Below are 25,667 nucleotides of genomic sequence, written 5' to 3'. Positions count from 1 at the left end.
AAGAATTATGAAATACTTCACTACAATTGTGGGACACATTATGTATTGCTTGTGCATTGGAAAGAACCAGACATTATGCAAGTAGCAAGAGGAGAGTGAATAACAAAGAAAACAAATGCTTCCATAGTTTCGCTGGAAAAGTGGCTTTTACTTTGGCTTGCCATACATCTTAATAAAAACAGGCTGCTGGGACGACAATAAATCATACTGTAGGTTAAAACATGTCTGCGTTTTTTGGATTGCTGTATCATTATTCATACTGATACAGAAAATCAATTCATATGAAATTAAGTAAATCCAGGAAATGGATTTAAATTTAAGAAAATACAGGAAGACACAAGAAACGGTAATTACCTGTTATATTATAATGTTGTGTAAACTATTGCTTAGAAAAGTTATCTCTTTGACGGAGAAACCTAGTTGTAGTTTCGTTATGTTTGCTCCAAGTACATTTGACAAAATTAATTTGCTTTGAAATATAAGGAATGAAAATGGCGAGACGTTTGTGACAGTGGAAATGCTGCAGTGACATGAATTAAACCTAATTAATGTCTATACCTGGGTTGACTTGCCATTCACCTTGGGTTGCTGCACCAGGGAGCATCCTGGCAATTAATATTTTAAGAGTGGAACCACGGGAAGTCAGACAACCCACTGAGTGAGAGAAAGACGGATTACGTTAATGAGTGAAGGGGGGAGGGGGGGGGCAGAGAGAAAAGGTCAGAGAGCAATTGTGAAACAACGCTGCAAACAATGGGGAACTGAAGCACACTGCAGGTACATGTAGCCTTATATAACGGGAAAACTATAAGAACCTTCTTGTTCTGCTGTAGAAAATGTGAAAAATGCATTAGTATAAACATTATGGCCCATAGACTTTTACTGTCACACTGGTGTTGTTTTGATCTTTTTTAGTTTCATTTTCTCTCTGTTCCCAACGTCCCATGTAACACCATGTCTGTCCACCCTTGATATCAAGGGTCCATCCTCTTCTATGTTCTTCTTGCTTCTAGCCCATCTATCTATGTCACATGCACACGCTTGATGCCATCTTACACCTTATTAGAAATGACAATTGTTGGCTCTAGATGGTCAATGTCTCTGATCTTCAATTGATTTGCTGTATTCATAATTTCCTCTGGATTGTAATAGGAGACCAGGCAGTCGATGCGTGTTTATTCTATCATCTATGCTCAGCTATTCCATAGAAATACTGAGCATCAAAGCTCAAAGCTGATAAGAAGTACAAAAATACTGAAACTGAAAAGTGAATTGCTAAATAAAGTTGGCTGAGTTAGTCGTAAAAAGTGATATAATCCATAGAATATCTTTTTAAACGCCTGTTTTCTGAATGGAAATCAGATCAATTAGGCTACGCTAGCTAACATTGTTTTTCATAGAACTAATAGTCAATGGTGTGTATACAGTATATACATTTATGAACATTAACTTTTGTCTTGGATATGCAAAAAAGATATGGACCTGTGGAGCTTATGGTGCTGGCGGTTACCAAAGCCGACAGCTGATGTTTTCCTTTACTGATTCATTAACGAAAGTACGTCAATGACAACAGGAGCTACGAGGAAACTCTTGTCCGAGCAGTGCACTCTTCCCCTGTATGTTTGTTTGGTCGCTCCAAACTTTGATCTTTGAGTTAGATAGGATGGAGACTTTAGCAAAAAAACATGATTGTTGCACAAAGTCTCTGCCTCCTGCTTAATGCAAGATTTGATTAGCTTCCTCGATATAAGGTCATGGACAAAGACAGAGCAGCATTCTGTAGAATAAATGTAAAACTGGAGGGTATGAAACCAAATAATACTGTATAGTTCTGTTTTTTACTTTGAACTCAAATGACAACAAAGTTAGCTTGATATGGAGGACTTTCTTTCCTCCGAACAGTTGAACCTCTTCAGAGTCATCTGTTTTTGGGGGGAAGCTGTTCTCGTTGCCTGGCAATAAAACCTCATCATCTGCCAAAAGTAAAGATAGCAGGAAAGGTCGGTGATGACGTCGGTCTCCAAAGTGTGGTGGAAGGTTGACATTATTCACTCAAACACACAAACACTTTAATAGCCATACACACACATTAACAATGACATAAAGTAACGTGAACATGTATATGTACAACCTTGATCTTGTCATAACCGATTAACATGTTTTTTTATATAAGCTACAGTACACATGTGAACGTATAAAGGCACACAAACAAAGAGAGAACACACAGGAGTACACTAAATGTCAGCAAACACAGAAACATCTTATTCTCATAAATACAAAAACAAGGAACAACACACACAGATACACAGACACACACACACACACACACATATACCATGTATACATCACTTCAGGGGACATTACATTGACTTACATGCATTTCCTGAAGACTTATCCTAACCTTAACCATAACCAACACATGCCTAACCCTAACCCTTACCCTTACCCTAACCCTAATCCTAAACCTAACCAAGTCTTCACCCTAAAATGAATGATTCCCCTCATGGGGACCTCCAATCTGTCCCCATAAGGGAAGCCAGTCCCCACACGTGACTATGTAAACAGATTTAGGTCCCCACAAGTATAGTAATGCTAGACCCCCCACACACACACACACACACACACACACACACACACACACACACACACACACACACACACACACACACACACACACACACACACACACACACACACACACACACACACACACACACACACACACACAGCTCTTGGGATTACTCCTGTCAGTCCTGTGAACACATTCGGATGTGTTGCTGAGACTCAATGGATATTTTATGGGTGTCTTCCACAAATTATAATGAATTTTTCATGAGGGTACATCTCATTGTGTGTGTGTGCAGTTAGTGTGTTTGTTTGTGTGTGTAGTGCACAGGTTGAACATTACAGAGTGGTTTGGTGGGGGGGTACAGGCCATTATTACCATGCTCCAAGTTCCATTGGTCACTCTGCAAGGTATCTCAGTTCTTAACTCGTGCCAATTAATGTCAACCTTTTTGTGAAGACCCAATGTCCCCATGTGAGACAGGGAAGAGTTGAACTTTGGCTTTATTTGAGAATAAAGCACAGCTTCACAGCAGGGATTGTATTCCAAGTTATGTCTTTGCCATTTCCCTACCAACTTGGTAGTGTTACTCCATCCATCCATCTTCTCCCGCTTATCCGTGGTCGGGTCGCGGGGGTAGCAGTTCCAGCAGAGAGCCCCAAACTTTCTTTTCCATGAGTGTTAATCATCATTGTATTACAAGATCAAAAAAGTACCTTACCATTGCACATGTACCTACTCCTTGAAAAAAAAGATTTCTAGTTGGGTAGTTGTTGCTAAAACCACAACCTTTACATTTTGTTTACAACTTCTAACCCATATTTTTCAATACTGAGTCTCTTCACCTATACAGTATGCAGCTCAGCACTAAAATGCACAGTGCAACTGAAACACATGTGTCTCCAGTCAATAATTTCACAACGACTTAAAACAAAAACTAACAGGTAGAATAACAATATGTATCACTATTGTCTGTGAAGTTTATTTATTTATTTAAGTATGTATTCATTAATTTAGTAAAAGCCAATACAAGTCAAGAAAGGGCTATTTTTTCCCATGATGCCTTACAGTTTATTTCACAAATGTGTCTTTTTTTTTTATAATGTCAACTTGTTCAGAACCCTTTGCACAGCCAACACAACAGAGAATGATTTGAACTACATTGTGACTGGACATTGCTTTGATACAAGAAAGCAGTCACTACTTCTTTACAATGTGTTCTGTCCTTGATATGTGTTTTTGGTGTATATCTGTCATGTATGTGTTTCTTGGCTGTGTTTTGGCACCACCTTGTGGTGGTTGGTTGACACTGCTGCTTACTAGTGGTTTATTTGATTCCTGTTACTTACTAGGAGAACGAACTTGTTTGTTTCCGAGTGTGCTCCACGTGTAGCTTGGGTTGTTTTCATGAACGGACGTCTGCTCTCCATGGGCTGTGCTTCGTATTTCCCGCTGGTTCACGCATCGTCTGTGAGTGTTATTATCCGACAGGCTGTGGCTTAATGGGAATATGTTGTATGTAAAATGTTTATGTTTGTAGGAATGCAGTGAGTATTCCTTGCGACTAAGCTACTAGCGGCTAGGCTGATTAGCTTCTCAGTTTGTGCGCCGTAGCTCATTGTGTGAACTTAGTATTCTGTTTAGTTTAGCTCGTCAGTCGGGCAGTCAATAATAAACTGTTATGTCTGTATTGTCTTTACAGTTTCACCAAGTAAAGAGACTTCAGTAAAACTGACAACTGCGCTGGAGTTTTCTTTCAACCGGTTTAACTGGATGGATAGCTAGCTCAGTGCTAGTGAGATCTACGGTGGCCCTGAAGTGCAAGACACCACAGTATTTTGTGGTTTGGTGGTTTCTATGCAATGCGGAGTGTTGCGTTCATGGTCTGTACTAGTGTAGGAATTTGGCCACGGGAGGCTGGGCCAATCGGGAGTTGGTTCTGGGCCGCATCTGGCCCGCGGGCCGCCATTTGAATAGGCCTGCATTACTGTAATGACACACTACTATGTATTTTAAGGTGCTCAGTTCAGATCATGTGCCTGTAATTGTTGTCAGACTACACACTTGAGGCCAACCAAACTACTTGTGTATTTTAAAACATACAAAACCAGCAATTGTGAATGAATGTGTGTCCATGCTTCAATGAAAGTGACCCTGGAGCCATTGATCTGCATTCTTAACATTTTGTGAAGGGAGTTGGGTTCAAAGCAAGGGCGCCGGAAGCGGGGGGGCCATTGGTCCCCCCACTTTTCAGCCCTGCCCCACATTTTCGCAGCAGCGGATTTTTTTTTTTTTTTCAGTCTTTATTTCGAACAGATTAAAAAATAACAAATACAAAATAACAAATGTGAAAAACAGAATACCGTATTGTTAAAATACAGTATTTATCCACATTCATGGTAATATTTGTATATTCAACAAAAAAAACAAAAAAAGTCTTCATAATAATAATAAATCATATGTGTCCGAAAGGGAGTAGGAGGAAGCAAATGCTTATTAATTCCCACCCCTTACTTGATCAATGATTGTCCTTTAAATCATTATGCAAGTTATTCCTACTTAGATTTACATTAATACATACATATACAATAATTTCTCATCTTCAATCACCTTTCTTCATTCTCATATTTTTCCAAAAAAGTGTTTCTGTACATCCTTTTAAACTGAATTATGCTTGTGCTTTGTTTGAACTCCTGCTCCAAACCATTCCATAAAATCACCCCACAGATTGTTATACTCATACTTCTCAGAGTTGTTCTGACCTTGAGTTGTTTCAAATGTAGATTTCCTCTCAAATTATACCCACCCTCTCTGTCTACGAACAATGTTTTTAATTTCCTAGGAAGTAGATTATGTCTTGCTCTGTACATGATTTGTGCCGTTTTAAATTTAACCAGATCAATGAACTTCAATATGTGTGACTTCAAAAATAATACATTAGTGTGTTCAAGATATTGATAACTCTTATAGCCCTTTTCTGTAATGTGCATAACGGCTGTAGGTTGGTTTTGTACGTGTTTCCCCAAATCTCCACACAGTAAATCAGATATGGCAATATTAGTGTGTTATATAGATCAGTGATTCTCAAACTTTTTTCAATCATGTACCCCCTTTGAAAAAAAAATGCAGCCAAGTACCCCCTGATCAGCGCAAAAACTATTTGTTAGGGAAGAAATGCCTATATAAAGAGGTACAGTACAGTGCTGCACCATCAGTGTCTGATTTATTAAAACAACAACATTGTAACCGAGAAACACTTAAATGCTACATTTCAAATGTTTACAAACCATCACTAAATTCATGGCAAACCAATTTTAACATCATGCAATAACACCGAGACGACATTAGTTGCATTGAACTGATCTTTTTAATAAGTTGTACTTACAATGTAGAGAGAAACATGGGCTTGTGCTTCACTGAGGATCTTTGTTATTCTGACAGGGAGGCCACTGCAGTTATTACACTTCGTGTTTTGAAATATGTAACTCTGTTACACCCACACTCAAACTTCCTTACTTTTCCTAAAATTGGTATTTTTATCTTTTTTTTTCTTTTTTTTTCATTAACATAAAATAAATCTCACGTACCCCCTGCAGTACTCCAACGTACCCCTAGGGGTCCGCGTACCCCCATTTGAGAACCACTGATATGGAGTATACAATGAGTTATAGTCCAGAATGTATCTGGCTTTTCCCAATATTGCGATAGTTTTAGCCAGTTTTGCTTTTACATGAGTGATATGAGGTTTCCAGCTGATTTTGTGGTCTAAAACCACACCAAGGAACTTAATTTCATATACTCTTTCTATGTGTATGTTATCTAGTATTAATTGTATCTGTGGATTTGTTTTATGTTTTCCAAATAACATAATCTTTGTTTTGCTTATATTTAATGATAATTTGTTTGTGTCAAACCAATGTTTTACTTCAATCATTTCTGCTGTTATCACTTCCATTAGCTCTTTCAAATTGTCACCGTAACAAAAAATATTAGTGTCATCTGCAAATAAAATAAATTGCAATATATTTGATACTCTGCAAATGTCGTTGATGTATATTATGAACAGCTTTGGACCCAACACGGACCCCTGAGGTACTCCACAAGTTATGTTAATGTATTCTGATTTATGTTCACCAATTTCAACAAATTGTTGTCTGTTGCTTAAATAATCTCTCACCCAGTTTAATCCCACCCCTCTGATGCCATACCGTTCCAGTTTTATCAGTAAAATATTGTGATCTATGGTGTTAAATGCTTTTTGTAAGTCTATAAATATTCCCACTGCTTGTTTTTTATTGTCCATGCAGTTTGCTATTTCCTCACTTAATTCCATTAGTGCCATAGATGTTGATCTATCTTTCCTGAATCCATATTGATTGTCGTCCAAAAGCTGATGTGTTTCCATGAAACTGTGCCGCGGAAAACTGTACAAATCCCGTTTCAATAATTCCCCTCTACTCTAAAGTCGCATCTAAAACGTGATCTGATTTAGCTGTGTATATTTTGTTATTTTTAATTGTTATATTCAATCTCACTAGCTACAGGCATGTTTGAAGCTTGTAAAGGGAAGATGACAGCTCTCGCCACTCTGCTGTTCCTCAGCGCCGCCCCCCCTCCCTCCCGCTGAAATTATGAATGTAAGGTGTATAGTAATCATAGATAACACGGCAGGGTCCGTTACAGTTTGTTTTTATCTGATTTCAAATAAGCAAAGTCTTGGCTTTCAGAATATTAAACTTGTTTCGGCAAATTCAGATGATAAATAGGCCTACAACTTTGAAGCTTGTGACGGCATAATTACAAGCGGAGAACGGAGTAGCTTAACGTCACAGCAGGCATAACAACAGCCGGTGTTTCTCGTGAGTGCAGTAATCCAAACGAAAATATCTTCCCTCCGTAGTATTTTGATAATTTGCTCCGCTAATAATCAATCAGATCGATGGATTCCAGAGAAGCGAAAACTTTAAAGGCCTTTTTCTCAAAATGATGACTCTGTAACAGTCATTATATAATGTGACATATTTTGCTTAATATTTGGAGTACAAAAACAATCCTGATATCATTAGAAAGCTAGGAATCAAAATGTGTCTTCGGGTCAATGCGACTGATTTCGTCACTTTGCATTAGGTAAAATAAAGCAGGCAGACATAACAGGAAGAATATGTACATTTTAACCCAATCAAATAGGACATTGTCACACCATTTAAATGTATCCATGTAAATTACAACCAATAAAAAAGCTTAGATTTGTTTATTTGTTACGTTGTTTACTTTATTTGTTACGTTGTTCTGTGTGTGTCAGCCGTTAACCTAGAAATAATATATACACTTGCAAACATGTCAGAAGAACCAGCGCAGAAGAAAACTAAATACAGTCAATCTAAACTTAAATTTAACAACTGGAAGGTCACATCCCTGACATCCACATCTCCGGAGCCTGGACCTTCATCAATCATAGAAACAGCGAAGCCAGATGAACCCAAAAGCAGCACCTCTGCGGCCGCAGAAACTGTCAAAACCGCCACCGCCCCCACCGCCGCCGTCGTCGTTGAACCGAAACAGGCTGGTTCCGACTGCATGGAGGTTTGTTGTCGGGACATTGAGGCGGGTAAAGCTGTACAGCTAACTATCGGAAAAAAGGAGACCGCTAGTAGATTATTTGGGCAAAGAGAAGGTACTTCAACGCAGAATGGTACAAAAACAGAGAGTGGTTAATTCTTTGAAAAACCACTAAACGATAGTGATAAATTACGATGTTAACAACCTCATGATAACCACATATTTTTTTAACTTAGGATCATACCTGTGTTTAGTCTAGAAAAAGGTAAATGTGTGCATTTTATTATAAAGTTGTGTATATTTACAGACTGTTGCAAAAACTAAGAAGCTTATAAACATCAGGTTTAAAACTAAAAGAGCTTTACAAAAAAGTAACACAATTAAAGATGTTTGGAGTTTTATTTGAGTTATTCATTTACATTTTTTGTCAAAGAGATGCTGATTTGAAACCGTTGTTACATACAGTTACGGCATTTCCTGTTTCTGCCGGAGAGAGGGGAGGCCGTCCCAAAGCTTGCTGCTGTATTTACTCCCTCCATCTGACAGGAGGGAGCCTCATGTGTCACTCCACGGAGTTCACTCCGTCACGGAGGGGGAGTGTGTAGGTATAGGGCGTGGTTTGGGATTGGGCCATACGCACTTTTTTTGGCCCCCCCACTTCTAAAATGAATCCGGCGCGCCTGGTTCAAAGCATGCATAAGCGTGCAGGCGTCACTCAAATGGTTTAGTGTTTCTGACACAAAGGTGGCAGGAACCAAATGTACTGTAATGAAATAGAAAATAATGATCCTTTTGCTTTACCATTATAACAGCTGTGTGGGGAAGAGTGCTATAGAATTTGTCAAAATAGTTAAGGGAAGGCAACAACTTCTGAGTTGCAAATGTTGTAGTTGTGGTACACTTTGTTCAACTATGACAATATCATTCTGTGTAATTGCTACTTTTTTCACATTTTACGTACATTTTGTTGTTAATACTTCTGTAATAAACTAACAACTTTATATGAAGGATGCAGTTACATTGATGCTTTTATTTAAATCACACAGATTACACCATCGTCATGAAGCCTGTGTTTCATAATCTTTCTTTTTGAGTGTACTTTTATTTGGATTTTTTATTTCGAAAGATTTTCTCCCCTTATATCGTGATCTTGCCTACCCCTTCAGGCTGTGTCTTCTCAATATGATTAGGCATGTCAGTATATAGGCCTGTGTTTCCAGTGTCGCTCTGTCAGTTTCTCGTCAATGTTCCAGTGGATGGTTCCCCGGTGTGGTTTTTGTTTCCATGTTTCCTGTATCTGGGTTATTCCTCGTGTTCCCTTGTGGATTTGCTACCAGTGTTCCATGTGCCATGCCTGTTTGTTCATGGTTTTGTTTAGCTTTTTTCCTTAGTTCTACCTTGCCTAGTCCTTGTTTTTTTTATGCAGTTTTTGGTAGAACATTTTGTTCATTAAAGCTTGCTTCTTTTTTTATACCTGTCTGCCTTTTTCTTTCTGCGTTTGGATCCTACTGTGTTCAACACATGCGACAGCCTAGTTTGTAATTTGATCATAAGCATTCACACTCTTGCTGCTTTTTCTTGCTTTATGTAAAGGACCCAACTTCTTCACCCTTGGAAATGTGTTTTTCCCAATCACCTGCCATGATCTTTGCACAAGTAGCGGTTTGGTTCCCACATGGGCTTAATGGACGTTTCACAGACTTAGTATTAAGCTGGCAGAGTAAAGTGTGTTCAATTGATTGGACATTGCGGTTCCACAAAAAGCTCCTATGGTTATGTCCACATAATGCATGTGTCAAAGTGATAGGAAAAAAAGACGCTCCGTGCGACAGTATTTCTCAAGAGGGGTGTGATGACATGTGCTTGGTTCTCCTTGGAATCAATGTGGACGTGGGCCCTGAGGGCAACAGGCTTCAACAGTTTGCATTAGTGTAGTCATGAAGATAGCTTCCAAAGGTACGGCCGTTTTAGTGCTTTAACATTTGGTTAACAGTAAAAGACAATATTGTAAAGACATTTTCTCTACATATTTCCAATGAGAAGCCAAAATGACTTTGGTTGAGCTTATGAGTCATTACATTACATTACATTGCATTTAGCTGAGGCTTTTATCCAAAGCGACTTACAATAAGTACATTCGACCAGAAAGACACAACCTTGAAGAAAACAGAATCATATAAGTACATCAGGTTTCATAGAGCCAAACATTTCAAGTGCTACTCAACTGGCTTTAGATAAGCCCGTCCTTTATTAGTATATAAGTGCTTTGTTAATAGTTCTATCGCTCGAAGTGGAGTCGAAAGAGATGAGTTTTCAGTCTGCGCCGGAAGATGTGCAAGCTATCTGCTGTCCTGATGTCAATGGGGAGCTCATTCCACCATCTTGGATTCAGGATAGCAAACCCACGTGTTTTTGCTGATGGGAACTTGGGTCCCCCTCGCAGCGAGTCGTTTGGCTGATGCAGAGCGTAGTGCACGCGCTGGGGTGTACGGTTTAACCATGTCCTGGATGTAGGAAGGGCCAGATCCATTCGCTGCATGGTAAGCAAGTACCAGTGTCTTGAAGTGGATTCTAGCAGTTACCGGAAGCCAGTGAAGGGAGCGGAGGAGCGGAGTGGTGTGGGAAAATTTAGGAAGGTTGAAGACCAGACGAGCCGCTGCATTCTGGATGAGCTGCAGAGGTCGGATGGCACATGCAGGTAGACCAGCCAGGAGGGAGTTGCAGTAGTCTAGGCGTGAGATGACGAGAGCCTGGACCAGAACCTGCGTCGCTTTCTGTGTCAGCTGGGGATATAAATTGAAGTCACATGTAGACGTGGTTTTGTTTTGGGGGGGCAACTTAAAGAGCGAGTAATCACAGCAATATAGGGGAGACTGGGGACAGGTGCAACAGTTTGTAGACTATTGGGTCTAGACCAGGTGTTCCTTTCAAAAAAAAATTCACCTGTGCAACAAAAATGAAAAATAGCTGTTATTTATGTCTGAAGAGCTGCATGTCGCTGTAGAGCCGTAGGGAAGCCTACCCCTGGTCTAGAGTCTAGACCAGGGGTAGGCTTCCCCTTGTTTAAATGCATTACTTATGTTGTATTTTTTTTCATTAACATAAAATAAATCTCACGTACCCCCTGCAGTACTCCAACTTACCCCTAGGGGTCCGCGTACCCCCATTTGAGAACCACTGGTCTAGACCAACCAAATGTGTATACTGTACGTTGGACCATGATGTACATATGTCTGTTAATTACCCAGCCTGTTTGTGGGGCTGTTGTGGTTAGGCTTGTTCCTTGGTGTAGTATTCTATTTGTGATCTGGCGCCCTCTAGCGGTAGAAGCCTGGTATAATTATGAGGCCTGACAAAAGATAGAACGTTTACAATTCCAACAGGTTGTCAGAGTAAGGTTTTACCCATATCCTGTCCATAAAACTGATGTTATCACTGTTTAAAACAAACTCCATTAACCGTAGGAGTTCTAAATATTACTTAAGTAAAAATACAAAAGTAAAATACTTAAAGTATGAAAAGTAAAACATATTCTGCAAAATTGCTCTTTCAAAAGTGTTTTGTGATAGAACATTTTATATAACATTTTTTTTTTACATAGATTAAAGACAGTTTTAATGTTGTTGTTTGTCAATGTGGAGAAAATGGTGTGTACTTTGTGTACAAATAAGGAGATCAGTAGTATATAAATCATATGAACACTTTGGCGTAAACAACATGAAAGCATGGATCCATCCTGCCTTGTATCAACGGTTCAGGCTGGTGGTAGTGTAATGGTGAGGGGGAAATGTTCTTGGCATGCTCTGATGCCCCTTGGTACCAATTGAGCATTGTTTAAACACCACAGCCTACCTGAGTGTTGTTGCTGACCATGTCCATCCCTTTATAACCACAGTGACCCATTCTCTGATGGTTACTTCCAGCAGGATAACGCACCATGTCACAAAGCTCAAATCATCTCCAACTGGTTTCTTGAACATGACAATGAGTTCACTGTTCTCAAATGGCCTCCACAGTCAGCCAATCTAAATCCTAGAGAGCACCTTTGGGATGCGGTGGAACACGAGATTAGCATCAAGAATGTGCAACCGACCAATCTGCCGCAACTGCGTGTTGCTATCATATTAATATGGAAGAAAATCTCTGAGGAAGGTTTCCAGCACCTTATTTAAAGGGGACCTATCATGCAAAATGCACTTTTGTACATCTTTTATACATGAATATGTGTCCCCGGTGTTCCAGGGAACTCACCAAGTGTCAGAAAACACAACCCTCTCTATTTTCCTCCATACCCAAATCTCTAAAAAAGGGGCTGCAACGGATCTGATACAGACTGATCCAGATTTGAACACTTTACTGACGTCAGTAAAGTGGCGCTTCGGCTATTGGTCAATTCTCCACCTATCAGGGGAATGAGAGGTTGGGCCACGGCCGGCCATTGCTGCTCGAAAGCGCTGGAGACGCTGTAGTACATATGCCAGACCTGTAAGTGGCGCTGTAGTCTGCCACAAAAGCAGCGAAGAAGACTTCCCTTGCATGGTTGCCATGGTTGCCCTTCTGTTTATTCTCCGCTGTGGCTCTTTTTCTCCCTCCCCGAGGCAAGCGTTTGCGCCTCTTGCTTTAAAACAAATGAATTATGACTCTATATAATCATATGTAAGGGATAATGTGCAGCGACGCGGTCATTATGGGGAAAAGAACACCGACAGGCTGATCAGGAGCCCGACGCGAAGCAGAGGGATCTAGATCAGCATGAAGGCACATTATGCAATGTGCACATTATCCCGCTTATTACATGGCCACATTCTCGACAAAGTAACGACATGACTCTCAATATCAATGGAAATGCTTTTATAGATTTAGAAAATTATTTTATTGATTTAAAATATAGTTGTATGTATTGATTTAAATTGACATGCATCCACTAAGAAAAATAGTCCGTTGTTACTGTTTGAACTAACGTAGCAACAGCAGGAACTGCTTCGATAGCGTTTTTGAGGAGCTTTTTGATTACAGATTTGAAAACATCGTTGCTTGCTTTAAAAGTAGCTCAATTCATTATGTCAAACCTTGGAAAGTATCTAGATATCCCTGCCCTAATGCCAAAGTAACTGGCAACTGAATATGTGTCGCCATTTGATGTCGATGTCTGGACCACTGCGTAAAAAGGAGGGTTTCTGCCCCATTACTTCTCTTCTTACTTCTATAAGAATAAAACACGGTGGACGGAGATCTCTTTTTCTCCCCCTCTTCTCCCCGCTGCAGCCTAGTAGCTGCCCTCTCCTGCAGGGGGGGCGTGGTCAGCTGCAGCTCGCAGAATCAGCCCCCTGCAAAAACAGCGCTGGAAAGAGCAAATAGAGCGAAATGAGGCATGGCTAAAATGCAGGATCTTTTTGGTATTTTGAAAAAAAAACTATATTTATATACTTTATTGGCCCTACAATATATTGTTCAAATATAGCATGATAGGTGTCCTTTAATTAAGGCAGTTCTGAAGGCAAAGGGGGTCCAACCTGGTACTAGCAAGGTGTACCTAATAAAGTGTGCAACTCGTTTTTGACAAGAAAGCTACTGGAGACTTCTAGAATTGTGTGAGTAACATTGTGTTTTTAGACTTCTCTGTTTCAGTGTGTGTACTCTGTATCAATGCTCTGTAGTTGATCTGACTGGAATTGTGTTTTTAAAACTCAAAACCGCTACAGTATCGGTCAGACAGAAACTTGGGAAAAGTCATTTGACTGAAACCTTAAAAGTGAACTACCTGACTGCTAGGGTTAACTTTGATTTAAACATTTGTAGAATACTAAGAGCTTTATTGAGTAGGTGTAACTGTATTAAGGGTTAAACTCATAACTTTATAACTTAGGGTTTCATGTAATTGACTTAAAAGACAATAACACATCAGGAGGAAGCCAGTCTAGATTTCCTTTTGAGGGCCACCAGCTGCAGAGTTAACTAATTAAAATGACGTTGCCCCACAGCTGTGAGAACTCAGCAATCAGGTGTCCATTTTAGGTAGCACTTTCCTGGAGCGTCAGCTTCAGCGTCAGACAGGCTAAGACTGGCAAAGACATTAGAGTCCTACAGGAGTAAGACTGGCAAAGACATTAGAGTCCTACAGGAGTAAGACTGGCAAAGACATTAGAGTCCTACAGGAGTCACGAGGGAGGCAAAGAGGAGGCAAATCCTACTTTGATTGAGCTAAGTATCGCTGGTGTTTTTATTTTGTTTTATTTTATTTGGTTGTTTAGCCCCTCATGCTATAATCATGTGTATTTTCTCCATTCCTGTTCATGTGTCTTCTCGCAATTATCACTGGCCCCGTGTATCTCGTAATCGATATAACCGGCCTGCTCTCGTCTATCCCACATGCTCCACTGAGATCCAACATCTAGTTTCAGGTGGCCTGTGGAATTGCCAGTCAGCTGTTCCTAAGGCTGACTTCATCTCTGGCTACGCCTCCCTGCAGTCTCTGGATTTCCTTGCTCTCACTGAGACCTGGATTACTCCAACACATCCACCCCAGCAGCTCTCTCCACTGCATATTCCTTCTCCCATACACCCAGACCAACTGGCAGAGGAGGTGGCACTGGTCTCCTGCTCTCTCCCAAATGGAGCTTTTCCCTCTTCAAGCTACCTAACTTCACTCCTTCCACCTTTGAATTCCATGCCGTCACAGTAACCCATCCTATACAGTTAACCATTGTTGTTCTCTACCGTCCACCAGGCGCCTTGGGGGACTTCTTGGAGGAATTAGATAATCTCCTCTCACACATCCCTGAAACTGGCCCTCCCGCTGTACTTCTCGGAGACTTCAACCTCCAGACGGGGAAGACAGACGAACTAACATCTCTGTTAACCGCCTTTGCTTTCTCACTGTCTCCGTCCCCACCGACTCATAAAGCTGGCAATGTCCTTGATCTCATATTCTCAAGGAACTGCGCTACTTCTAACCTCTCTGTAAACCCGCTCCACACATCCGATCACTTCTTCATTTCATTCTCTCTACCCCTTTCCAAACATAACAAACTAATCTCTTCTCTTCCTGCACTTGTCCGCCGTAACCTTCGCTCCCTCTCCCCCTCTACCTTTGCCTCGTCGGTGCTCTCAGCCCTCCCTTCCTCTGACTCGTTCCAACTCCTGCCTCCAAACTCTGCTGCAGAAACTCTCCTCTCTACTCTCTCATCCTCTCTGGACTCTCTCTGTCCTCTCACATCTTGGCAGGCTCGTCAGTCCCCTCCTGCTCCCTGGCTAAATGATGCACTGCGTGCTAATAGAACCGTCCTTAGGGCAGCAGAGCGGAAACGGTGGAAATCCAAACACCGTGACGACCTCCTAACCTATCAAGCTCTCCTCTCCTCTTTCTCTGCTTCGATCTCTCAGGCAAAAAGCACTTTCTTTCAAGATAAGATCCAATCTTCCTATTCCAATCCTAAAAAACTATTCTCCATCTTCTCCACCCTCTTGGACCCCCCCAAAGCCCCTTCCCCCTCCTCACTTCTGTCAAGCGACTTTGTTACCCACTTTGAAAAAAAGGTTGATGATATTCGCTCACTGGGTCACTAGACCCTCCTTCCACCAACACACTAACCTCCTTTTCCCCTCTCTCTCCAAGTGAGGTTCTTACCCTCATTACCTCTGCCCGCTCTACCACCTGTCCTCTGGACCCTATCCCTTCAAACCTCCTTCAGACTATCGCTCCTGATATTCTACCGTTTCTCACCCACTTCATCAACACTTCTCTAACTTCTGGTCACTTTCCAAACAGTCTCAAGGAGGCAAGAGTAAACCCTCTCCTAAAGAAACCCACTCTCAACCCGTCTGATGTTATAAACTACAGGCCTGTCTCTCTCCTCCCGTTCCTGTCTAAATCACTTGAACGCGCTGTCTTTAAACAACTCTCCTGTTATCTCAATCAGAACAACCTTCTGGATCCGCACCAGTCTGGTTTCAAGGCAGGTCACTCGACAGAAACTGCTCTCATTGCTGTCACGGAAGAACTGCACACTGCCAAAACTGCATCCCTCTCCTCTGTCATCATCCTGTTGGACCTGTCTGCTGCATTCGACACGGTGAATCATCAGATCCTCCTTCGCACTCTCCAAAAACTTGGAGTTTCAGGCTCAGCACTTTCCCTCCTCACCTCATACCTGAAAGACCGTACCTTCAGGTTGACTTGGAGAGGGTCTGAGTCCGACCCTTGTCAATTAACTACAGGGGTCCCTCAGGGCTCTGTTCTTGGTCCCCTCCTCTTCTCCCTGTACACAAAATCGCTCGGATCAGTCATTAGCCTGCATGGTTTTTCTTACCACTGCTACGCTGACGACACCCAATTAATTCTGTCCTTTCCCCGCTCAGAGACCCAGGTCGTCGCACGCATCTCTGCTTGTCTAGCTGACATCTCTCAGTGGATGTCTGCTCATCACCTCAAGCTCAACCTTGACAAGACTGAGCTGCTCTTCCTTCCGGGAAAAGATTGTCCCACTCTTGACCTAACAATCAACATCGGCACCTCAGTTGTTTCCCCGACTCAGACTGCAAGGAATCTGGGTGTGACCCTAGATGACAACCTGTCCTTCACTGCAAACATCGCTGCTACAACCCGTTGCTGCAGATACACGCTTTACAACATCAGGAAGATACGTCCCCAGCTGACACAGAAAGCGACTCAGGTTCTGGTCCAGGCTCTCGTCATCTCACGCCTAGACTACTGCAACTCCCTCCTGGCTGGTCTACCTGCATGTGCCATCCGACCTCTGCAGCTCATCCAGAATGCAGCGGCTCGTCTGGTCTTCAACCTTCCTAAATTTTCCCACACTACTCCGCTCCTCCGCTCCCTTCACTGGCTTCCGGTAACTGCTAGAATCCACTTCAAGACACTGGTACTTGCTTACCATGCTGCGAATGGATCTGGCCCTTCGTACATCCAGGACATGGTTAAACCGTACACCCCAGCGCGTGCACTACGCTCTGCATCAGCCAAACGACTCGCTGCGCCCTCGCTGCGAGGGGGACCCAAGTTCCCATCGGCGAAAACACGTGGGTTTGCTGTCCTGGCTCCAGGATGGTGGAATGAGCTCCCCATTGACATCAGGACGGCAGATAGCTTGCACATCTTCCGGCGCAAACTGAAAACTCATCTCTTTCGACTCCACTTCGAGCGATAGAACTATTAACGAAGCACTTTTATACTAATAAAGGACTGGCTTATCTAAAGCCAGTTGAGTAGCACTTGAAATGTTTTTGCTCTATGAAGCCTGATGTACTTATATGATTCTGTTTTCTTCAAGTTGTATTTTGTTGGTCGAACGCACTTATTGTAAGTCGCTTTGGATAAAAGCGTCAGCTAAATGCAATGTAATGTAATGTAATGTAATAAAGTGTCCGGTGAGTGCATATAACCCACTACAGGGAAGTGAAAACCCAAAGAGCATAACAGGGCCTTTTTACTTGAGAAAATGGGATATGTTTCTTTGTTAGCATGAAGAGTCTTTCCTTCGTTTATCCCTGCCTTGTTCTCAGAAAGATTCTACTCTAAGCTAGCAAATGTGTAATATGTGCCAGATCTGGTGCCGTGTTGAAAGCTGACAACCAGATGTTGCCTATCACAAGAAAAAAGCCCAGGAAACAGGCCCAGGTGGCTCTAAATAAAGTGCCAGCTGGAGATTAAAGTCTTTAAACAACAGCAGCCAACCAGGCATTACCCATAATAGCAGTGACATTGTTTGGACCTGAATCAGCCAGAATCACCACACATGGTAATAAGAGCAGAAAGCACACTGCCAAATACATATAACTTGGATTCTTAAAGTCAGATGTCTGTTCATATTGTATTTTATCATATTTATATTTTACATTTCAAGCGTTCAGTCTCGCCAGTTGGAATAATCATTACTTTGAGAGGTTATGGGGGTATTAGATAATAGCATGTATTTTATAGTATAGTCTAGAATTAGGAGCACATAAACAGTCTACCCGGCAGACACGCTGTCTGCAACAATAATACAAATGTATTATTTGCTTTGTAGCTGTATAGTACAATATTAAAATAAAACCTGTAATCCTGCCGATGGAAACTCCCTTATTGTCTTGCAAGAAGACCAACGTATTGTGAGGATTTCTTTGCGACTAACTTTTCATCAAATTAGCGAGATGTCATCACAAGAAGGCACAAATGTACTGAGACAAAGTATACAGATGTGTATGAATAATACAAAAAGGTAATTAACACACCATCACCAACCCCAGCCCTCTTGCCATTTTACCAATGTTAAAGATATTTTATGTTTGTAATTATATAAGTCAACAATATGAATTTCCTTAGGGGATCAACAAAGTGCAGTTTGGACTTATTTGTATTGGTGTTCTTCTTTCATGTTGTTGTTGTTCTTCCTCTTCTTCCTTGTTCTTGCTCTTCTGTTTCTTCTTTATCCTTCTACATTTTCTTAATTTTCTTCCTCTTCTTCTTTCCATTTGTTGTTCTAGTTCTTTTTACATTTATCTCTTCTTTTGTTTTCTTCATGTTCTTGTTCTTCCTTCTTGTTGGTGTACTTCTTCTCATTCCTACAAACTTTACTCTAAGTTGGCAATAATTAACCTCTTTATCATCTTTCCATATATTTCCATCATGTTTCTCCTTTACCCTTGTTTATAAATGTCCTGATCTATTGATAAAAAGGTCAAATATGTGGACCTTTCCATCTTAAACAGCCGGTGACAAGAACTATTTTTCTGCTTTATTAGATTAAGGTTTAGTGTCTATTTTAAGGTTAAGGAACTTTTTAATTAAAGGATTATGTCTTTATATCCTGTTACAGCGTTTTTAACTGCTTCTGCTCCATGTTTAGAACTGGGGACGTGTCAGTGGGCCATCTGGAGAGTATTACAATACAAAAAGAACTGCAGGATCAAACAGTAGGGTACAGACCGCCTCAGTGGATAATACTTATCACTGTCTTTCCCCCCTCCTTCTCTTCTGGTTTTTCTCTCATTCCTCAAGTACACAAACTCCAGAGAGGGGAAGAGTGGGAGAGAGACAGTCACAAAGTCTGGGAGGCTCTGGTTGAGGTTGACTTGGATCCAAATCCACTGGAGCAGCAAGACAGAAAGTTCCGGAGTTTGGACTAGGACAGAAAGGCTTTCGAGCACAGCACATCAAGTTTTAGACCGTAACAAAAGCCTTATACTGTAGAGTGATCTTTTTGTTTCCTGTTTGCAGTTTTCCCAGTGGGCTGTACCCTGAAGGAGTGTTTAGGGAATGTCTCACATGGTTTCCCAGAACTAGTGAAGTTGTTAGCAGCATTAGCAACAGTTTAAGCTGTTGACAGAAGTGCTAACAATGTCAGTTACAGCGTTTCTGGTCGTCCTCCTGTCTTTCTACCTGACTGTGGGGTCAGTCCACAGCCAGGGCTCCCCCCATGATTCCTTCATCATCCAGTACCTGGAGAGGAGACTGTCTCAGATGGAGGTAGGTGTCCCTGAGTTCCTACTCGAGGTTGCTGCATTTGTCAGGAGACATTGAAGCTACGGCTGCATGATTTTGAAAATTAACTTATTGAGACATTTTGACTGATAATGCAATCAGTATGCAATATTCGTGAAACGTTATTCTCAATATCTGTAAAAATATGTGAAATGATTTTGGTGTGATTTGTACCAGACTACTATTACACATATTTAGCCTTTAACAAATATGTACATTCCTGTGATTGGAATATAGCACTAGTCCAAGTTGCTATTTGGGTAACATTTTGTTTAATTGTGCTCTATTTATAGAACTATTACCTTAATCCTCAAAGCATTTACTCACACATGACCTGATGTGACATTACCAACTTTTTTGATATGATGTTGGAAAAATGAGACCTTGAAATGAGCAGGGTAATGAATTACATAAGAGATATCATCTGTGTACAAGATGCTCACATCATCTGGGTGCCAAATGTTTTGCCATCCTCTGATTTTCATAATGTCTTCCTGTTATGGGTGTCTGATTGGGACTCTAAAAATATCTACGCATGTGTTCATCAGATGAGAAGCAAAACAGCATGTTTCAGTTATGTAATGCACTACACTGGACTTTATTTAAAAGTAATGTCACATCAGCTCCTGCTAACACGGTACATTTACCTGTTCGCTTACTTACTTATCAAAGATTGTATTTGAGTACACTTTTGATATTCTAGTACTTGAGTTGTTATTTCCATTTCATTGCCGCCATTTGTAAATGTAAATGCCTCCAATTAATTGCAGGTAGATGTACTTTTTACTTTATTCACATGTATTTTCCAGATTTTATTGAATTATTGAAAAACTAATATGAATTATCATTTATTTTTGTATAAGTTGAACTAGTCAGCAGTATATTAAGTAATTCAATTACCTCCACTTTTACTAGCTACAACATTAAAGTGACACATTACAGTTATGAATCACTAGCTGGTTATACATTATATTTAATTCTAAATTAGGCAACTTTGCAGTCTATCGACAGTCTATCGAATTGAGGTGTATTCCTTATGAATTTACCAATTGTAGGTAGAAAGGCATGTTTTATATCTTTGAATCTGTTCTCATAATACTTTTTCTCTGTGTCAATGGTATCAGGAGCGTATGAATCAATGTGAGCAAAAGACAGTGGGCGTCACCCAGAAGACCTATGACCTCTCCTCTGAAATCAGGGGTTATCTGTCCACCCTCAATGTTGTGAGGTAATTCTGTCTGAACAAATTAATATTTAGCTATTTTAAAAGCGGTGTTAATATATGCAGATGATTGTGTGCAGTGAGGTGCATGAGAACTGTGAGTGTTCAACTGTTTTGCTCTGTAGATCAGAGGTGCAGAGCGAGATGGACAGCGTGTCTGCCCGTGTAGACCGCGTCGAGAGGGAGCTGGAGTATCTCGAAAACAAGATTCCCACCCAGACTGACATCGAGATGGAAGAGGCACTGCTGGAACAACAGATCAAAGCTGCAGAATTGGACCTGCTGAAGAAGAAAGCCAAGATTAAAGTGGAGAAGGGTAGGACATAGGCCAGTGGAGTTGTTGGTGGTCAATTCATATGTATAACAGCAGAACATTCTGTTACAGTTCATTCATATTGTCTCCAACATCCCCAGACTGCAGCATTGGCCTGAGTCAGATCAAGTCTCTCAAGATTGTGAAGAAGGCAGGAGACACCTATGGTTCCTGGTTCAAGGACCCCTCTCAAGGGTCAACGAAGGTCTGTTCTTCATGTGATTACAGTATTAATGGTCGCTTCTTTTTGTAGGCAGACTGAACTTATCCACCACTCGATACTGGGATACTGATGGATGGATCTAAGCGTGGTGCATGAATGAGTCATAAACCGAGAAATGAGTTCGCATATTAGCACTTATGAGTTCCCACATCTCGGAATCAATGTTTTTTTAATAGTTTTTGGGTTATATTCCTGATATAAGGTCTGCCGTGAATTGAAATTAACTAAATGTTATGCTTTGTCTTACGACATGAAATATGTCAGTAAATACTCCACTGGTGAACATTTGAAGCTTTAACGTGTCTTATCAACAGTGGTTGCTAACAAGTGGCTAAATGAGACTGATAAAATACATCAAGCCAATCATTAGCTGCCTTTAGCTAGCGTTGGTGACGTGAGGTCATGTGACCGTCAATTTATAGCAGTACAGCTATAGTATTTACTTCTGGCAAACGCAATTAATATTTAGCTATTTTAAAAGCGGTGTTAATATATGCAGATGATCCTGCTGAAGAAAATGTGAAAGTATCATAAACGTGTGTTTGGCACTGAGCTTATTTTCTGCAATATTCTGAAATCCAATGGAACATTCCCATTGTTTTTATGTCGAGCGAACCCTTATGCTTACTTCCGGTCGGCCTTCTAAAACATGTCATCACTGCACCTCTCTATAGATGTCATGTAACAAATAGCACTCATCAGCAAGGGATACATATCATGTAGATATAAAAAGGAAATATAATACTATATAATCACTATTTTTAAACCAAGAATTGAATGTAAAAGCTAAATTGCATGATACAATTTTCCCTCACTTCTCAACTGGTCACGACTGTATATTTTTCAGGTGTACCTGCTCAGTGGAATCAGTAACAACACTCTGCTGGAGTATGATTCCCTGCACAGTTTCATAGAAAGCAACACCACCACACCAGTGAAAGTGTTGCAGCTGCCTTTTCCTTGGATCGGGACAGGTCAGCTGGTCTACAATGGATTCCTCTACTACCATAAGGCGGACACTCCAAACCAGATACTGAAGGTGTGTGGAAAGTAGTTAAAGCCTCATATTGGGTATGTGTGTTTTTCCAAAATAGGGCCTTTCTCTGTTGATTTGCTCGGTTTGTAAAATATTAAACGGAATGAAAAAACTGTTTAAACACTAGAGGTGACCATTAAAGGATCACATTGCTTTGCAGTACTGAGAACACTGACTGCTCATTGCAAAGACTTGGGACTTTGACAGTGTTGAAGTCAAACTGCTGTGTAGTTTTGGCAGTAAACTGACCTCAGATCATTCCAGAGGAGCTTAGTCATTGGGAGTTGATTTTTACCCTATTTCCTGTTAGCTGAGTTCACTGAGCTTACAGTTCTAAAATAAACACTTTTATTCCAGAGCAATGAGATGTCTTTTTTTAAGATACAGTATTATGAAGCAGATGTCGTTGCCATAGAAAGTTTACTGGAAAAAAGGTTTATAAAAATACTTTAAAAGAATAAAATGGTTCTATTGAAACTACCAACATCATCTCATAAACTATTAGATGGTGTCCGAGACATTTTGGATATACTTTAGTTATGAAACAATTGATTCAGCTGACATTTCATGCCTTTTCCTCTAGCACCACCATGAGGTATACATTGTGAACTACTGTACTGAATGAATTGTCATTAAACTTTGATTTTCTATTATCTTTTCATATAGCACCATATTCTGGTCAAAATTCAGATTTGTAGTAATACTTGCTGCTGAATAGCAAATGATTGCCTGCTTGATTAAGATGGATTACATTATAAACAATACATGTTAAATACCCGCATGTTAGCATTGCCGTTTTGTACAATTTACAATGCTGACATTAATATTTGGCGAAAAGTAACAGTGCGCTTGAGTCACTACAATATTTGTAGACAGGAGCATAGAGTATCTATGTTTCTATGGTTGTATTTTCCACAGTTCAATACCCTCCTAATTTAATACATTATGGAGACATTTTATAGACCTAATATGTTCTTAGCAATTGTTCAATTTGTCCATATGTTGAAATTAACCACATACATTTCACAGTTTTGTTATAATTCTTGAATCCTAACTCAAGTTTGCAAGCAAGGCCGATTTCTTGACTTGAGATATTGATATCTCCACAGTGACTAAATGCTTTTTTAACATTCAAACTGGATTCAAAGTGTCCGTCAAGCTTTGGTATTTTGCAATTTGATCTGCTGAAATAGCCCTTTCAATCTTTTACAATGAGGCACCTGGGAAAGTAGACTGTTTGTACTCATCCAATTCTGGGATAAGAATAACTGAAAATCCACGTTTTTATGAAAGTATTGCTTAAGTACTCTATCCCTATCTGTTTTTCTCACATGGTAAAGGTGGACCTGTTGAATGGTACCGTGGTGGACAGTACACTTGTACCAGGAGCGGGTCGTCTACCAGTTTACAGTCTGAACCCCAACACCTACCTGGACGTGGCTGTGGATGAACTTGGTCTCTGGGTCATCCATGCTGACCCTGAGTATGGAGGAAACCTGGTCATAACCAAACTGGATAAAGGTAGAGAATACCACATCTGTTCATAAATATGTAAGTAACAAGTGTTGTGTCTTTATTTGCGTACTTCCGTACTTACATGTGCTATTTTGATGTGCCCAAAAGTGCTGAGATAGAGCTCTCATAAATGTCAAAAAGTAAAGTGTGGAACACTGGACATTAAATGAATCGCCATCTTGGCTAACCAGCTGCGGCAGCGGTTAGCAGTACAAATACATGTGGTTTTTTTCCCTATTTAAAAAACTTGCCACAATACTGGTGTTGAGAAGATGCCACTGTTAATTGTATTGCTTTAATTGAGAAGTCTGTAATGTATCATACCGCTAACAATAATGTTGCTAACTAGCTAGCCAACAGTAGCGATCAGCACTTATTTTAAGGGCACAGCAGCCATGTGTGATTTGGGAAAACACTACACGGTAGAAATTCACACAGCGCAAGTGTTCACAGTGCACAATATTCAGTCTACTAAGGGAATTGAGCACTTTTCTCCTGTTTCTTTCTCATCTCAGGTAGTTTGGCAGTGGAGTATACCTGGGATACAAAATGCAGAAGCCGTGATGCGGAAGGAGCCTTCCTGATATGTGGGACCCTCTATGTGGTCTACAACACACGCTATGGAGGTCGCTCCACCATACAGTGTCTCTATGACATTCATGACATCATCCACAGGTTGGATTACACACAGACACAATATGACTTAGACAAAAATATAATTAAGCAAATGTATACACAGTAAACAGAAACAGGGAAAACTATATATAAATCACACTGTTCACACAAGCACACTTTCATTCACATAAATATTTTTTTTTAAACTGGAGCAATGTTCATTTTATTCTGCATTTTCCCTTTTCTGCAGTGATGAGAGCCCTGTCATGTTCTTCCCAAAGCGCTACACCAGCCACAGCAGCATCCACTACCACCCCGGAGACAAACAGCTGTATGCCTGGGACGACGGCTACCAGACAATATACAAAGTGGAGACGCACAGAAATGATCAAGTCACTAAAGAATGAAGATGATCAACATCTTTCAAAACATGTGTTATCACTAACCAAATTTGGAAGGAAAAAAACGAGGAAACATGTATGAATATATAGCTTATATCTACTGTTTTATAGTTATCTTTTGCTGGCAATAGAAGCTAACTTTATCAATAGTAATTGTTAAAGGCCTAAAGACTGTGTCAAACAAAAGGCATTTTATATAGGCTTTATATTTTGTATTACCACAATAAAAAACATTGAAGTGTTTTGTGTATTTTACTTGCCATCTACGGAGCCCCCCTGGTGACATTGGTGAGAAAAATATTAATACGTGGCCACGTATTATTAATACGTGGCCACGAATGAGTTATTATGTTCCCACGCATTAGTAATTTGTGGGAACACAATAATTATTACGCAATAGACATCAAATAAATATAAAAATATATATATTCACAGTCAAATATATGCTGGACAAGATTTAGCATAAAAGTATTATGCAGTTCATTAAGCTGTTGTTTCAACTTGAGTTTTCTTCCTTTTGATCTGATGCGTCAAAACCAGTATAGCCTACATACTGGAAATTAAATCAATCAGTCTGTATGCGTCATTTGGATCAAGGTCTGACCCGACAAATTCATCATTAGACCTCCACACAACCGGAAATACAAAAAGCAGACAAGCAATGTCGTGACAAAATAGAAGCAATAGAAACAAAAGAGATATTATAAAAACATTGTGAATCTTAAGCTTACTTCT

The 25,667-nt window shown here is 40.4% G+C and overlaps 1 protein-coding gene across 2 annotated transcripts; it reads left to right on the top strand.

The window, feature by feature from the left end:
• Nucleotides 1-3,922: 3,922 nt before the first annotated feature.
• Nucleotides 3,923-25,174, top strand: olfml1 (olfactomedin-like 1). Of its 2 annotated transcripts, XM_034196098.1 has the most exons (9): nucleotides 3,928-4,036; nucleotides 19,125-19,592; nucleotides 20,732-20,835; nucleotides 20,955-21,145; nucleotides 21,244-21,347; nucleotides 22,213-22,404; nucleotides 23,742-23,922; nucleotides 24,432-24,591; nucleotides 24,782-25,174. In XM_034196098.1, the coding sequence occupies exons 2-9, from the start codon at nucleotides 19,464-19,466 to the stop codon at nucleotides 24,936-24,938; spliced, it is 1,218 nt and encodes a 405-aa protein (XP_034051989.1). In that variant the 5' UTR covers nucleotides 3,928-4,036; nucleotides 19,125-19,463; the 3' UTR covers nucleotides 24,939-25,174. The 2 variants fall into 2 exon arrangements, with proteins under 2 accessions (XP_034051998.1, XP_034051989.1); XM_034196107.1 differs by lacking the exon at nucleotides 19,125-19,592 and having other exon boundaries at nucleotides 3,923-4,036.
• The last annotated feature ends 493 nt before the right edge of the window (nucleotides 25,175-25,667 follow it).

This window comes from Gymnodraco acuticeps, unplaced genomic scaffold, assembly GCF_902827175.1.
Source record: "Gymnodraco acuticeps unplaced genomic scaffold, fGymAcu1.1, whole genome shotgun sequence".
NCBI classification, from domain to species: domain Eukaryota; kingdom Metazoa; phylum Chordata; class Actinopteri; order Perciformes; family Bathydraconidae; genus Gymnodraco; species Gymnodraco acuticeps.
The sequence above is the reverse complement of the archived record's forward strand: the minus strand, read 5'-3'. Positions and strand labels throughout refer to the sequence as shown.

Bases quoted from the DNA above. Each gene is read 5' to 3' on its own strand.
- olfml1 (XM_034196098.1), top strand. From the start codon at position 19,464: ATGTCAGTTACAGCGTTTCTGGTCGTCCTCCTGTCTTTCTACCTGACT. The intron at 20,836-20,954 runs GTAATTCTGTCT...TTTGCTCTGTAG, and splicing joins TCCACCCTCAATGTTGTGAG to ATCAGAGGTGCAGAGCGAGA. The intron at 24,592-24,781 runs GTTGGATTACAC...CCTTTTCTGCAG, and splicing joins ATTCATGACATCATCCACAG to TGATGAGAGCCCTGTCATGT.